General features: G+C 41.6%; 1 protein-coding gene across 5 annotated transcripts in view; it reads right to left on the bottom strand.

Moving 5' to 3' along the window:
• The window catches only part of LOC111261172 (uncharacterized), a 109,095-nt gene that overhangs the window by 13,328 nt on the left and 79,972 nt on the right, over positions 1 to 15,795 (bottom strand). For 2 of the 5 annotated variants that reach the window (XR_002680822.2, XM_022834465.2), the window contains exon 2: positions 8,973 to 9,149. Coding sequence is in view for 4 of the 5 variants with exons in the window: in XM_022834465.2 (XP_022690200.2) it covers positions 8,973 to 9,149 (177 nt within the window). In the remaining variant the exon portion in view is untranslated. Of the gene's footprint in view, positions 1 to 5,691; positions 7,993 to 8,972; positions 9,150 to 15,795 lie in introns of those variants that run through there. The other 3 variants (XM_022834466.2, XM_086968587.1, XM_022834469.2) reach the window with 3 other exon arrangements.

Below are 15,795 nucleotides of genomic sequence, written 5' to 3'. Positions count from 1 at the left end.
TAGTTAGGGGTAATTTACGTAATCTCAACTTCAGCCTCCAAAGCCAATAAAGAGAGCGAGATATTTTTAAATATAGCTAAAGAAGGCTGGATTATTCTACTTCACACTGGTACTTCACAGGCTAACAGAGACATTGGCACACATTATAACTTACTGGCACCCTATGTGATACGTAAAAGTGGCATGTCCTCAAGCGTATGTCGTTCTTCAGCGAGTCTAGTATTCATATTATGTATTTATGTCTCGTAGTATGTACAAATGCTACATTCTATCTCACCATCTAACCACTATTGTCGTTCAAGTGAGCTTGACTTAAGTTTAAGTGTTTTCTGGTGGCTTCCATACGTCAAATGGAAAGAAAAATACCGATTAGCAGATTACTCCGTCAAAACAAATCTACACAACATGAAACTGCTGAGACGTTTCCTGCAACTACCAGCGAGCTAAAGAGAATCGAGAACGCTATATCATGAAGAAGGACGTGTGATTTATTAAGGACTCCAAAAAATGGTCCGTCCTTTGAGATAGATCAGAAGATTGTAGACTCGCTCCGTTAGAAATTACGTTTCATCACCGACTCAGAAATGCCGAATCTAAGGGCAGTAAACCTGCCAAGTAACCTCGGTTAAATGCTTGAACGAAACAAACATGCCTTTAGTGGGTAAAGCAAGTCAAGAGTTGGACCGTTGAAAACTGAAAAAGGTTAGTTTTTCGCACGGTTCTCATTTTGAAATCTTCGCCAAAAACGTCCTCATGTTTTCAGGCGTGTTGGCATACGGCTTCCCGAATATTAAATAAAAAATCCATTAAATGTTATGATGTGGTTGACGATCTCTTGCAAAGGCACTGGCATGATGCACTTCATGCAGGGAATACTAAAGCAAAAGGAATATGCTAAGGTTATCCAAGGATCGAAGCAGCCTTAGGTACTGGAATGGTTCCCTGACGGTGACTGCGTTTGCGTGCATGATATGCGTCTTGCCATAGAGCTCGGAGTACCTCTAGCCTACTCACTGCCAATGGTGTTTAGGTTCTGCCATAGCCTGCTATTTCGGTGGACCTCAGTCGCAGAGAGGACGTCCGAAAAATCGTAAAGTCATGGGTTCGGGATGGATAGGGCATAAAAAACGTTATAGATCTTCGTGAAAAATCACTAATGTGTGTCAATAGTATCCACTCGTGGCTGAGGGAACGAAAAAGTGCATCAGGAAGATGCCTCAAAAAGTGACGACACTTACTGCTGCTCTCAATTAGATCACATCATTTGTCAGGTATTTAAAAGTACTTAACGGCATATTTGTTGACATTTAGGGTACCAATGCTGCCCCTTCATAGGTCACAATGCGTTTGAAAATATCCCGTGTCGGTTCAAGGTAATTGGCTTGGATAGTTGAAACTATTCATAGAGTTTCTTTGAATTTATTTGATTAAGCGCCGCTGATTGTACATATATCTATGTATAATGAAGCAGAGAGGCAAAAATATAAAAACAAGAAAAAGAAGCTTCTAGCCTTTGTTGCTTATTTAATAAGTACGACTTGGGCATTTTCGCAAACGAACATCCCCATCGTACTGGAACAGGCTGTGGGCAGAAAATCAGTGATCTGTTGTTAACCTTCGACGCACAACAAGTGATCCAAAACATAACGTGAAATCTCCTTAGTTCTTATGGACATTACCTAAAGTATAGTTTTTCTCGTTGTTCTTATCGTCGTCGTCGTCGTCGTCGTTAAGACGAGTCGAAAGGTCTCTCGAACGGAGATAAACAAGACCAGCTACTATCGATTCTAAACCAACCGTTGGGTCAAAGAGAAAACGATGCAAAAGACTGTGGTCGCTTCCAATGGACAAAATGACACAACCATCTTTTTTCCAACAGCATTAGCAAAGCAATTTATGTTTGTCTAGTTACAAGCAAGCCAAGACGTTTTGTATCGATTGAATGATCTAAAAAAATTATTGGACCTTCCAAGAGCACTCTATATGGGCCGGTTCCAGTAATCCCGAAAGTAAAGCCTTAAGCATTTGCAGATTAATTGCTTTCTCTTCATAGGCAAACTTTGTAACAAAAAGTAACAAAACGTTGTAAGATCTTCGATAGATTGATAACTCAATATCAATATAGCAACACAATATTACACCCTTAACGGGCACCATAGTTTTTGTTTAGCCAGCACTGTTATTGCGTGCCTATAGATTCAATTTTGAAGTGTCCTAGCAATACGGTATTTCGTTCTATCTTATTATTTCTCTACGTACACACTTCCTAAAGGGACGATTCGATTTAGTCGTTCGACGAAAAGTAAACCTTATGAGACCTTTACTCACTACACAATGTCCCCTTCATGTACATCATTAAGAAAAATGGCAATTTATTTCCTATTGCTACATCATTTGGATTTGTCGCCGTGTTACATATATATATATATAGGCGTTTATTACGATGGTGGTTCCATAAATGATCAATGACAGCTTTTGTTGTACTGCAACGTTCACCAGCAAAATGTGACGCCCTGCGTAAAACATCCGTGAGATTCTTCACACTACGATGCCACGGGACGCCATGATTGTCCGTTACCGAACTTCTGAGCATAATAGACGTCGGTAGGAAAGCAAAAAATGACACGTTTTTCCCTTTCCTATTTTACCCCTCAAATTCTTCTCGTGTCGCAGTTCTATTTCGCCTCTCAGCTCATGTATTCCGTGGGGGAATGCGACGTCGGCATTCATACGCTTTGTTAGTCCATATTATTACTAGTTGCCGTTAATGTTATTATTGCATTTACAGTCGACAAGGGGGAACATCACAGTCTATGACCCATGAGCGGCACGCGCTTGCTTTGTGTGTGCTTCTTATACTGGGCTTATGAGCTTCAGTTCACCTTCATGTTTAATCTCCGTCGTTATGTTGAAAGTTGCCGTTTCTGAATCGTTGGCTCCATTCAGTTACTGTCGGGTCACAAAACTGAGGTAAAAGCCTTCAATAGCACCCTACTAACAATGAGCTTAACAACAAGTCCACTTTTAATTTCGTTGGCCTAAAAACCGGTAGCAAGTTCGATGTTAAACTCGGGCTTGCACATATTTAACATGGAAAGGAATAGTAAACTTGACCAGGTCAAGCTCGTGGTTTATTTCTTTTTTGAAAAAGATTTTCTTCTCTTTGTTTTTAAAGTTTTACAATTTAGATCTACTTTTGCTTTTCTTTGCTGTTCGGATAGGATTCTACTTAGATCTATACTGGTCTTCCGACCGCTGTGAAGTGTCACTTGACGTTCTTGGCAAGCTTCCATAAGGGAGACGTATAAGCGAAATATAGTATTGTTTACGTTTAAAGTTTACCTATTGTGCGTATTCTGGGTGTGTCTTTCATTGAGCTGACACGAAAGTAGCAGCCCACCGCTCGTAAGCCCCATTGGGCCAAGGGTGATTAGCCGGTCAACGCGAGAGAAGCTGAGCTGACGTATAGATCTCCTCTTTTTTTAAGAACAGGATGAAGAAAGTGGGTTTCTTCCGGCTCGAATGGGGATTGCGCGATCGGTAGGGGGCTCCTTGGTGAGGGTAGCAACAAGACGTCGCACACGCTTCCTGATACACCAGGGAGCGCAGAGAATGGAGACCAGAGCAAAAACTTACATTTCGGTGACGTCTCAGAGCCTGAAACGACCCTTCCGATACGACTTGCAATCGCCATACTCCTTCCACGCGCACTTCAAGCAACGCTTTCTTTGCTTGCATCAGCTATCGCTAGGGCGGCGGCTGTTTCCGCTTCTGTGGAAACGCTACCGTTGGCAGTTGGGGCGGCATTAAAGGCGATGTGCTACTTCTAATTAGAGCTTGGAGGCAGCAGAGGATACAGGCGGCAGTGGATCCCAGGGAAAACCCTTCCGTCGTGGCCAGCTTCCTAGCTTGCCCCAAACAACTTATATGCCACAACCATTTTTTCTTTCAAACTAGAGTAATATGGGTAATAAGCCTGACAACGAGATATCACTTATGGATAATTATGCACAAAACGCTAAGAAATGGGTAAAGAGTGTTGCATTGTAAACGCTATAGCGGTAGATGAATCATGCGGAAACGGATCGAACGTCCCCCCTTCTCGTACAGAATATTGCTGCTACTAAGATATACTTTGTATATCTAAATATTTTTTAACTGCCGTACCATCTTTCTGTACTAGTGACTGCCAATAATAACTAGGTAGATTAGAGTTTGTTTTCGAATATTTATGTGAATACGCAGTTAGGAGCTGTGAAAATTTGCTTTTGAAATAGTTAAGTTATATAAATAAATTTTCAACTTCCAGCTTCAATTAATTCTAGTTGTTCAATATGTACACGTGTTTACTATGGGACAATAATACTTAAGCATTGAATATATAAGCGTTGAATTGAATATTTTTCAAATGTCGTATTTTAATTCAACTTTTAGCAAAATTCAAAGAATGCCAGAGTACGTTGTATGTAGTGTTTTTGTTCCTTAGTGAAGAACTAGCAAAATGAGCATAAAGAGAAGTTGCTATATGGCCATACGTGGATATATCTTTCTACAGCAAAGCTTGTATAGCAAGACAAAGTTAAAACAGTACGAGGCCGCCATCGCTGCCGCTTCTGCTTTGGAAATCTTGAAACAGTACAAATTTAACGATGTATTGCCTTGTGTAAGCTCGATTGTTCTCGACTTCGCCGAGGATAACATCGATAACATTGATACCATCTAAGTTGAGGAACAGAAAAAGGCCAATAATGGATAATATCTGTCCCTGTTCGGTGTACAAATGTGGGGCTACGAATCTTCTAACCTTGGGTTGACCTTGAAGCCGAACCAGGCAAAGCAACATTCCAGCTTCCCAGATATGTACCCACTCGTGTAGGCAGCAAAGGGAAGAAGACAGCTTTTTTACAATCAGCCTCTTGCTTTCAAAACTCCTTTTCGAGATGTGTGTTTTGCGTTCCTCACAGATGTATCTGGAGAAAGCCTAGTTGAAAATTACGCGATAATATGGTACGCTAATGTACTAAACAAGTCGGCTTCAATAAAACGAGGCAGTTGTTCAATACATAGAAGAAGAAGAAATTTTCAGAGGAAAGGGGCCTATGGATGCAAAAAGGAAGAAAAAATTCCCTAGAGTAGCTCTCTGATCGTCAGTAGTAATAAATAGCTATTTGAATAATGGGCAACGTAAAAATAACGATAAACGATTTATGTATTGCGAATAGAATGCGCAATCTGTTACTTAAATGATGCAAGACACGATTCCGTGAAGTTGAGGCCAGAAAGCTGTAGTAGGTAATATATAGCATTGTTGGGAATTTATGGTGGGGTGATGTCCTCCAACTTTAAATCCCACGTGGCCATCTAACCCGGCGTCCATATCCGCTAAATAACCAAGCAAACCTGAATGACTTTATGCGAGCGATTTGTAGATTATGGTTACTGGCCACCTATGACCTTCACGAGGAAATTTAAGGCACAAACGATATTCAATACGCTTATTAGCGGGCATTTTTGATTTGTCAAAAGTGGTCCCGCTTAAATCTGTCTTGTCCGACGGTCAAAAAAGCGGATCCTAGATAGTTGAAGATATGACTGTTAGTTACATTATGTTGATGTTGTCAAACAGCAGTAATTATATAACATAACACGAAATAACAATATAGTTTTAGGAAGTACGGGTCTGAAGTTAGCTACACATGTTTCTGATATCTATTTTCAATGCCATGACCATTTATATATTTATTCAGGATCTTGTAACAGGGCTCATCATGTCCGGTTGAATATTCTCTGTTCACAACTTAATGCAATCAAGTATCATCGGGGGAACTTAATCAATTATTTGCAATGTGTTCATTGAACCAGTTGGTTTATTTTTAGTATTTAGTATTATTATAAGCATTTTATCAGGTCTGTTCCACCATGCATTGGTTAGATACAGTGTTTTACGAGACGCTAACTTCTTCTCAACAGGCTTACACAAAGTTATATCGAATGCATTTGTCCTCCATAGTCATTTAAATAACAAGTTGCTGTTATGCAAAGCATCAAATGGTTCCACATAGATGGATCCCGTGACTCGATGCCGTTAGCAGTACTAATAATTATATATATATATAATTATATATATATAACTGATTGTATAGAATAGCCTATTTACACGTAGGTCGCAGTGACGGCTTTTTTATTCGATACAGTCCAGAACTCTACGGCACAAAACTTGGAAAACTTAGATAACTGCGAGATTTCTGGTACACGACGTGAAGCACGTACTCCAGCCGAATATAGTGAGCCGGACAGATGAAGGGGATTCGCTGCGTTGTGGGGTACAGCAGAGGCGTCCTTTCATCGGCTGAAGAGGAAAGTCGACTGAAAATTTGCTTAAACGCGCTTTATCTCCAAGTGGTAATAATGGTCATAATGACGGCAACTGGTGGGGCTTACAGAACAAGATGCTCGCCTCCTAAAAAGAGACACTCAGACGAATTTTACAATACTGATCCAAGAAGAGCAAGAACATTAGAGAAGAAGGATTAAAGCGTACTTCTATATATAGAGAAGGAAAGAAAAGCTTGCAAAGGAGGGGCACCTTTACAGGCGGTTTACTAGGCTGCTGGTATCCAGTAGCTGGGAGAGGTACGGCACGTGAAGTTTTCAAAACGCGGGTAAAAACCTCGACGATGATGGCGACGATAGAGAATTGATGAACGTGCTGGGAATAGGGGACAACCGGGTATAGAGATAGCAAGCGTGGGAACCAGACGATAGGAGAGAGGGGGATAGAATGAAGAAGTGATGGTGGAACACCACCCAAAACCAGCCCACAGCGAACATTCAATTGACTTTCAGAGTTAGCATAAATCTAGAAGAAAGGGGCGAAGGCTGAAGCCTCCATACTATAGAAGGAAAGCATGAATGCAGAGAAGATACCTTCAGTGAGCAGCGCCGCTGAGGGGGCACGCAAGAGAAATCCGCAAATAGCAGAGGCGCACGTAATACCACTTCGGCAATGTGGTATTACGTGTACCGTCATCGGGGCGGTCGCTGTTGCCGTCGTTGTCGACAAACGCGAATCGATACGCGCCGCTTCCCATTAGAGGCCATCGGCAGTTTTGGTAAATGGTAGCGCCATTGTACCTTTTGCTCACATTACCAGTGGTAAAATGTCCATTAACCGAGACTTGGCCTTTGCCTTTAAACACACGTCTTACCTCTTCTTTAGCTTCAGTGTATCGAGGATTGGGTAGCAAAACGTTGAAAAAGCGACTGAAGATAAATTGAAGGAAAGGGATTCGATTTTCATGCTCAACTTATTATACTGTAATATATGTATACGTATAGATGTGCTGATGGTGCAATGGCGATAATGAATAGGCGTTAGCACGAGATTGCTACATTCGAACCTTAGTACGAAGGTAGGGATTGATTCAATAATTCATTATAAGGTTGATATTTTCCAATCATATTATTAATGTATAGCGTGTTTGACCACTAAATGAAGACATATGAGGTGGTCGAAATTAAAACTGGACGTAGTCACATGATTCTGCGGTGCCTTCAGCTATTTGAAGTAACACTTGACGGCATTTCCGGACGTATAACCCGAATTACCTCAATTAAAGTGTATGATTTGTTTGCCAGTAACGCATAACAAGTTATGGAAAAGAGCACCAATGCAATAGTCGTCATTTCATATAATTCAGTGACACATTTCGCCGCCGCTGCGCCAACGACACCTTTTCTTTTGAGTTCTTTCTTCCTCATTTTTATTCTTGCTTCTTACACTTTTTTCTACGCGGATTGAACGCGGATGCCACTGACTAAGCGAGAACGAGATGACCTTGCCTACCGACTCATGGCTGTATGGGATTGGGTGGTAGTCCGAGGAAAATCAAGATTGCTCACTTCTCTAGCCACCGACCTTGCATTACATTGTTGGCTCTTGTCAAGATCTGCAGAGGGAAGAGTTCCAGCAGAGGAAGCCCGCTACTTTCACTAAGAAGAAACGGATAGGGAAGCAGATAGAACGAACAAAGTTGTATAGAAGATAGAACTGGCTGGACTAGATAAGGCCAGCCGAAGATGACGTTGGTTGGAAATGAAAAGAACGATAAAAAGTAAACGCAGACGTACAGGAGACGTCCAACTAGAATACGTTAGGATAAATTCCTAAAGCAGAAACAAAAATGTGAATGGGAGATTTAGGCAATGGCTGAAAAGTTGGTTTGCGATAAGGGGAAAAAAATATCAAAATGACAATTTAGCATCCTGGAAAAACAGGCCAAGGTTAGTCCGCAAAAGGCAAACGAACAAGCGTCCACTGTTCGTGAAAAAGCAACGTAAAACAGATGAAGTCGATGTTGAAGTACTGGATAAAGAAAAAGGAATAGGAAAGGCTTAAAAATGGCGTCGTGTTTCTGTTCCCAAGGCTTTGTCTCGTCGAATTAAAAGAACCCCTACGTGTCAATGGGCTCAGGGACAAATCCGAGACTGTTATTATTTGCCTGTGCAAGCCAGCGTTATTATAGGTACCTATCCACTTTCCGAATATCGCATAAGTAAGCTAAACAAAAGCAATCAATCATGTTGTTATGCTGAGTGTATTGGATGTTTAATACGCAACGCCTACGAGCATAGGTCCTTGTAATCGTGACCGAACATCTACACGTCCTATTTACTTTATGGGAATAAAAAGCACATATCAGGACTCTTATAAGACAACGAGGTTGGAGCACTATTCCTGTGTAGACTCCAAGTATTTTCTTTCATCCGTCAGACGTTCCACGGTAAACGAATTATTTACACAGTATGATTTTCGTAAGAATACTTTTTCATCACTTATATATTTTACACCAGGCAATATTGGTTTCATGCTTAACTTACATGTATTAACTCCAAAATACATATCTAAGCTAAGGGCGAACGTTCTGAACTATTACTTTGTGAACGCTTATATATATACATCAACGCTGTACCTGCGTATGGATGACTATATCTTCCATAAGGCGGAATTCTCGGTACGAACCGTCGATTAGGCTCAGCATGGGGATCCGTGGTCAGGCCTAACATTGTCCCACAAGATGAAACCGCTGAGTCGTGAGACGTTAGTCGCCACGCCACGCCCGACACCGTTATTAACACAATGCCCACACCTAAAATTATAGATACAAAGCGCGCTTAGTTAGAAGGAGAGAATCGGTTTTACGATGCTGCTTTGAGACTTTCAAGGACCTATAAATCCATTGCTTTATGTGGTAAGCTAGGGAATTTGCTATTTCTACCTATAGCTTGTTCGATTAGCGTCCTGGCAGCTGCTCCCATACCTCATATAACTCTTTTGAAGAAAAACTGCTAAATCGCACTGTTAAAGGAGTAAATTGATGAAAATATGGTAGAAGATGCCCAAACTATGTTAGTTGTTGTGGTTTTCTAAAGTGACCTGAACCTATTGTCATGGCTGAATATTGCTAGTGTATATTGAGTCATTTCAACTAGCTATTACTGAGTTTGACGGATAATATAAAAATGTGTTTTGTAGAAAAAATATATAAAGAAGGAAGGAAACCAACCCTCTAAGTTGATGTTTGTTTCCCCAGCATTTTCTTAACGATCCGGTCCCAATATCAGTACATTTCGTTACCATTGAAACAGTCGCCGTACCATAAAAAAAAAAAAAAAAAAAAGAAGCAACTCCAGGAAAGGGCCAGAAGGAGAAAATACAGAAGGAATGAAATCAATCCGTTCTGAGACTCGTGGTGGCAGTGTGAATATACATTGGGTTTCCCGTTCTGTTTACTTCAAACAGTGCAGACCGTAAGTAAGCGAGTATGTCAATGTGATGGGCTATAGCAAAAAGCTACACGCTTATTCGTTCATTGGCCAAAAATACATCGATGGTGATCGACGGGTCTATCAGCGACCCCGTCATCTATATATACCACTCCTAATATGAGCAATGATGCCAGACCTCCAGCCTTCGGCAGAAGCAATTTAGAAGTGTCTGCGTTGCTCACCTCGTTTGTTTTTTCGGACTGAACCGAAATTTAAAATTGATGATTACAGCGGCCATCGAGATAGTCAGGGCCTTCTCGCCGTTGAAGGCGAAACAGTTATGCATATTTTCGCATTGATTCGTACTCAGTAACACTCGGCATGTAACGCAGTGAACTACAGCTCATTCCCGAGTGGAAGGTAGGCGTCAGCAGAAAACCCACTTCATCTGTCCATCCATCCATCCATCCATCCAACTACCCATCATTCATTCATTCTTTCGACGTATCGCTTAGGTTCCTCGTAGGCTATCATAGATTATCTTGGATAAATCTGATACGCTTCAATCTAAACTCGAACAACTTAGAGTAATACATATATGAAAACTAAAATTGTACCATATACGAGTAGAGGATTGACACATCTTAAGCGCTATGCTCACATTTGCCTAATGGCCATAGTGAATATTGTGAACTATACATACCGCAGCGCAGTGAACCATAGATAAATAACGAGTCCAGAACGAGGCTATGTCTGGATATTTTGCCATGCGATGTCCACAAAGACGGCATCAACGATGACAACAACGCGGCCCCTGTTGCGGTTGGATGACGTGAACGCGTCTGCATAGGTAGGGAGGGCGTTTGTTACACGCCAGTCCACCAACCATCTTCTATTACCCATCCATGCCAAGACGGTTTCTATGATCGACTTGATCGTTATACCCAATGAGCCCAACGATGACTATCACATCGTCTGGGAGTGCGGCCGGTCGAGCATCGAAGCAAACAACTGGTCAAGATGCAGCAGGAGAACGAACTGAGGAACATAAACAAAATAGAAAACCGTTTCAGCAGTCCCTGTTTTATATGCCCATGTCCTGCACATCTGCTGCTTTTGCTATTGCTCGATGTGCCATGCTGTGGCGTAATAGCCAGCACTTGTGCTGTACTACGCTATAAGCAGACGTCTTTATCTTTCAGTCTCTGATTCCCTTTCTGATGGAGGTGATTCCGTATATTTGCCTCCATTTGGCATGGTCGATCAGATCGGTCTGTTGGTAGCTAGGTGCTAGGTATCGGTGATGATAGTGGTGACGATAAGAGCATTGAGATGATGACCCCGTTCAGAGGTGACTGGCCCTGCCACACGTATTTCTAATGTATTTCCATATGCAGAAGCAACACCAGTAGCAGCGACGACAGAAATCCTGATCCTTTTACTAAGAGTAGTCGCGTTGTCGAACCGCGCTGGTAAACAACAGACAACACAGGGAAATCCCATTAAAAGGCGATGCATTTTCATTCTTTCCGCCTCTTCCTTTTGCCTCTCTCTATATCGAACAGTGGATAGTATTATTATTATTCTTATTACCATGATAGGAAGAAGGTGCTTAGAGTCACGGTAAAAGGCATGGCAGCAGAGTTCCAGTAATATAAGGGTAATCGCTTGCCATCAAGATCTTATTGTACGCTTTTCGACAACATTGAGCGCGAGGTAGCAAAAAAAAAACGTCAGAGATCAGTGTGCTTCTTCTGTCTTTGCGATCTTTTCTGGGGTCCTGTTGTACCCACTGGTTATCGTGTGTACTATTGTTACCCAGGGGAGCGGTTCTGGTCACACTGATCGCCAGTCTAATAGAGGAGCTACGAGCGCCGAACGTGCAACAATCGGTGATTTGAGTCTCAACGACGCGACATCACCAGCACCAGCGTTGATTATTCTAGCTCTAGCGACGACTCATCGATGCGGCGGTGCAATCGATTTATGGTAGTGCCATGAGTGCTAGTACTGTAGCAATAGCAGCATCGTGACGGCAATACCGTCTTCCTCGCCAGGTGCAACGCGGGTCAGCAGGCTGCATGTACATATATATATATGCTCGCCCATAGCGTCTCGCTGGCCAGCGGTTTTTCAGCCAATCGCACTGCTTTGTCCACTGCACTGCCCCTTCGACCCAACAAATGACTAGCGCGACGATAATCACTGGGGAAGCTGATGGGATGCCCAGATGGACAGCCGACACCGGGCCCCCTGTACGACAGGCTAACACTGGAGATCGGAACAGATGACTTAGATAGCTATGGCAGTAACTAGAATGTCACGCAGGCGATGATGATAACATGTGCCTCTAGATGAATAAGCGGACTAAAATAACCCTCATGGAAAAATTTTGAGCAGGAGAGAAAAATATCGGCGGACCTGCATACGGTCGCGTCGCCGCCGTCGATGGGTCCGTTTGTTAGTCTTCACCTGTACGAGGTGCTTGCCTGTTAACTCTGGGAAGAGTTCTGTCTCAGGCAATAGTAAAGTGATCTGAGCTGTCTCGGACGGGAATATTGGTGGGATGATGCGACCCTGTAACGAAGTCACTGTGTTCGTTTAGAATCTTCGATAAATTTCAGAACTAAAACGCAGAAAACTTTAATATAAGGTTTTTTTTACTTACAAAGCTTGATATAAATCCATGACACTGCGAGAGGAAAGCATACAAGCGATGCACCATTACAGATATACGACCAGTAATAAATCTGAACGTCGTTACGTAAGACAGTAACTTGAAATAAAGCTGCTGCTGTCATCGTAAAGTAAACTCGATAGGATTGGTTTTAGATTAACTAATTATATATATATTCATTGAACAGTAGCTCGTGCACTCGCATATAAATATCCGTTTGCCCTCGATGGAAGTAAATTATTAAATTATGAAAATAATCATTAAAATTGTTGAGTATTTTTAAAGGACGCCTGCTGGTCCATCATGGGGGCTGTACAATGATTTTCGATGATATGTTTCTTTCCTCTTTAATGTAGTATAACCACATTAAACATAGATTAAGCCTCACCCAGTCATCAAATGTAATTTAATTTTTTACTTAGATTAACATAAACTGGTGTAATTTTTTTTCTCAATAGCAGGAAAGACGCAAATAATGAGCCGCTGGGTCGTTCCCATCTTAACGTATCTAATAATGATGACGTCAAAAATCATGCAATGCCCATGTGATGTTTCCATTCATTGATTTGCATCTTTAGTCACGTGCAGAAAGGAGTCTGACAACAGGTCAGAGCAACAAATGACATTTACTATGACAAAAGATGGGTAGGAAAAGACTGGGTCAGATCGACGGACGCGCTGACCGTTGAGACCGTTGGTCCCATAGTTCACAACAGATTAGTTTTGTCAAATATGTCTACTTATCTATTACATACTGAAACGTGAAAGGAAATAGGTATCAATTTGCTTGGGCCGGGTTGGAGGAATGACAATGTACATGTTGCAGTGTGGCGTGCACGCGTTCATAATCACTGAGCTTTCCAAAGTGGGGGTTTTATTCCATCATGATGATGTCTGTTCGGAGAGCGACCGGCCAATTAAAGAATGACGAAGGGGAGTTTGGCGATGCTTTATTCCATGGCAGTATTTAACTGTAGACAATACAATGCCTTTCAGTGCTGTCTCTAATTAAAAGTAGCTAAATTAAATTAACGAGTAGAGTTCTATAGCATTTTTGCATTCAGTTAAAAATTGCCCTCGCACCAAGTTCGATCTTTTATATGAAATTCACGAATTAACTGAGCCATATCGGTCAGAGTAGCAGTAGCAGCAGCTGTTGTTGTCTAGTAAACACAGTAAGTGTAAGAAAAGTAATGAACGAAAAAGACCTATAGCGCTCTTTGATTTCGCTACGGCGTGGGGGTTTGGGTGGTCGCTAATGCGTGCCTTTGGAGCGTGTTATCATGATAAGCGAACCTATTACCACGCTGGTTCGGGTCCCAAAAATTATTACCAGACATTTAATTCTGAGAGGTAAAGAGTTAGGGAAGATAAGCTATTATTCAGACTTGTATAATTGCCACGCCATCTTATAGGTCTGTGGAAGGAACTCCGAGTGACTACAGCAAGGCCCACTCAGGTTAGACTCCCAATGAGGGCAAGTGGTTGATACTGTATCTGAAAATAGGTAATTCCAATAACTTTTCACATGGAGGTAACAACCAGAAATGTTGAATCAAAGGTCAAATGATATCATCGTCCTGTTTAGTTTGCAGCAACAAATTTCGAGTTGACATATTTATTACCAGACATAGCTGCTGTTATTGCAACCAGTAAAACTCAGTAATTCGAATAAAATAACGACAACGTGACAAAGTTTTCAGCGTCAGCAAACGAAGAACGAAGAAAAGAAGCATCTATTGTCATTCTTCTTTTAGTTCTTTTCATTTTGCGAAGCTTTCAAAATTCAGCTCTGCCCACACAGCCGATAGACGAAATCGGTTCGGCAAGACATTTCGCAAACTATTACAACAAAAAAACATTTATGGCTAAGGATGCGATACGTGTTGAAACTATTGAATAGCTTAAAATAAAAAAATCGATCCACGTCAAAGGATAATGTCGTGTATGCCAGGACTCGCCGAATCGAAGTGCTCCTCGCGCAACTATATAGAGTTAAGATTTAATGGTTTTCTATATGCTATAGATGTATCACCGATGATGAATGCGTGTTCGAGCGTTTAACGAAGGGGCTGGAAGATGAAAACCATATACGAAAATAAGAAACGCAGGATTCATCAAATTAGACCTATGTCATTGTTGCTGCTGTTGTGTTTTGTGCGGGTGGAATGATCGTCGTATGTATTTGTGTCGCCTGTGATAGGCGTTAAGGCATCCGCTACCGTCACCGTATTGTTATTATAGAATGTTCATGTCGAGGCGTTACGTGGCCGAAATCAGCGCTGCAACCATTGCAGCCGTTGGAAGAAGTTCTGGAAAAGAAGAACTGAAGACGACTAGTGGTCGTCCTAATGGAATGTATGGTTTACCGACAGAGGTCTGGTCTGACGAAATATGACAGATGCCCATTGGGGCACATTGATCCCCTTTATCACTGAGAAATGGCATTTCCATCTTCGAGTTGCGATGTTCTAGTTTCAGTCACAGTTGCCTCTGCACAGATAACCTAACTAGCTCTAAAATGACGATAATAATGATGCGCGTACAAGTTTGCATTGATCTGTCGTCAGTTCTTTTTCTTTCTTCGTAGCTATCACAGCTGCTGGCAACGACCTTTTGAACGGACAGAGGTGTTCGTGGACTAACACGTAGCCCGTAGATGCAAGCGTTACATGAGGTTTTATATTTTCATTTCGTACGTATCTAAACATATTATGAGTATCGCAACACAGCTGAACACTTAAATGCATATATAAATAGTGTGAGATCTACTTATACCCTTTCAAGTAGTTTATACAGTGTACTTAGTGAAAGCATTGATTGCAAACCTACTCAATCTGTTCTCAATATGTTTGCAAAGGAACTGTTCGCACTCCGCTTATTCAAGTTAAAAGTTCGTTATTGTAGGGCTTCGGTAAGTGTGATAAGATTATCCTTTGTGTCGAATCCTTTTGCAGCTTGTACATAATGGTACGGATTGAATAAATACAAGATGTCAAATATGCTTTCGACATAGTCGTCGATTGCCAACTTTAAGGCATATCTTTCTTTGCTTGGCACTCTTGGTCATGTCCAGATAGATCTCGAGATCGTGCATACTTGCGGCTATGTTGAGCCCTCAAAATTTCCAAACGGTCGTTCAACCGTCATCGTGCACACCCTAATCATAATCATCAGCTGCAGCCTAAGTTTGTAGCTAACAAAATATGGCCTTAAATTTGAAGTCAGCGAAGCTAGCAAACTGCTACCTGAACAGCCTGTGCCTTAACTGTTTTCAACAATACCCGGCTAACGCTTGGAGGCAGGATCGAGAATATCAGCAGCATCAACAAGACGATATTTTGCCGATA

This window comes from Varroa jacobsoni, unplaced genomic scaffold (assembly GCF_002532875.2).
Source record: "Varroa jacobsoni isolate VJ856 unplaced genomic scaffold, vjacob_1.0 scaffold_527, whole genome shotgun sequence".
Taxonomy (NCBI): Eukaryota; Metazoa; Arthropoda; class Arachnida; order Mesostigmata; family Varroidae; genus Varroa; species Varroa jacobsoni.
Note: the sequence above shows the minus strand (reverse complement) of the source record. Positions and strands in the feature narration are given on the sequence as shown.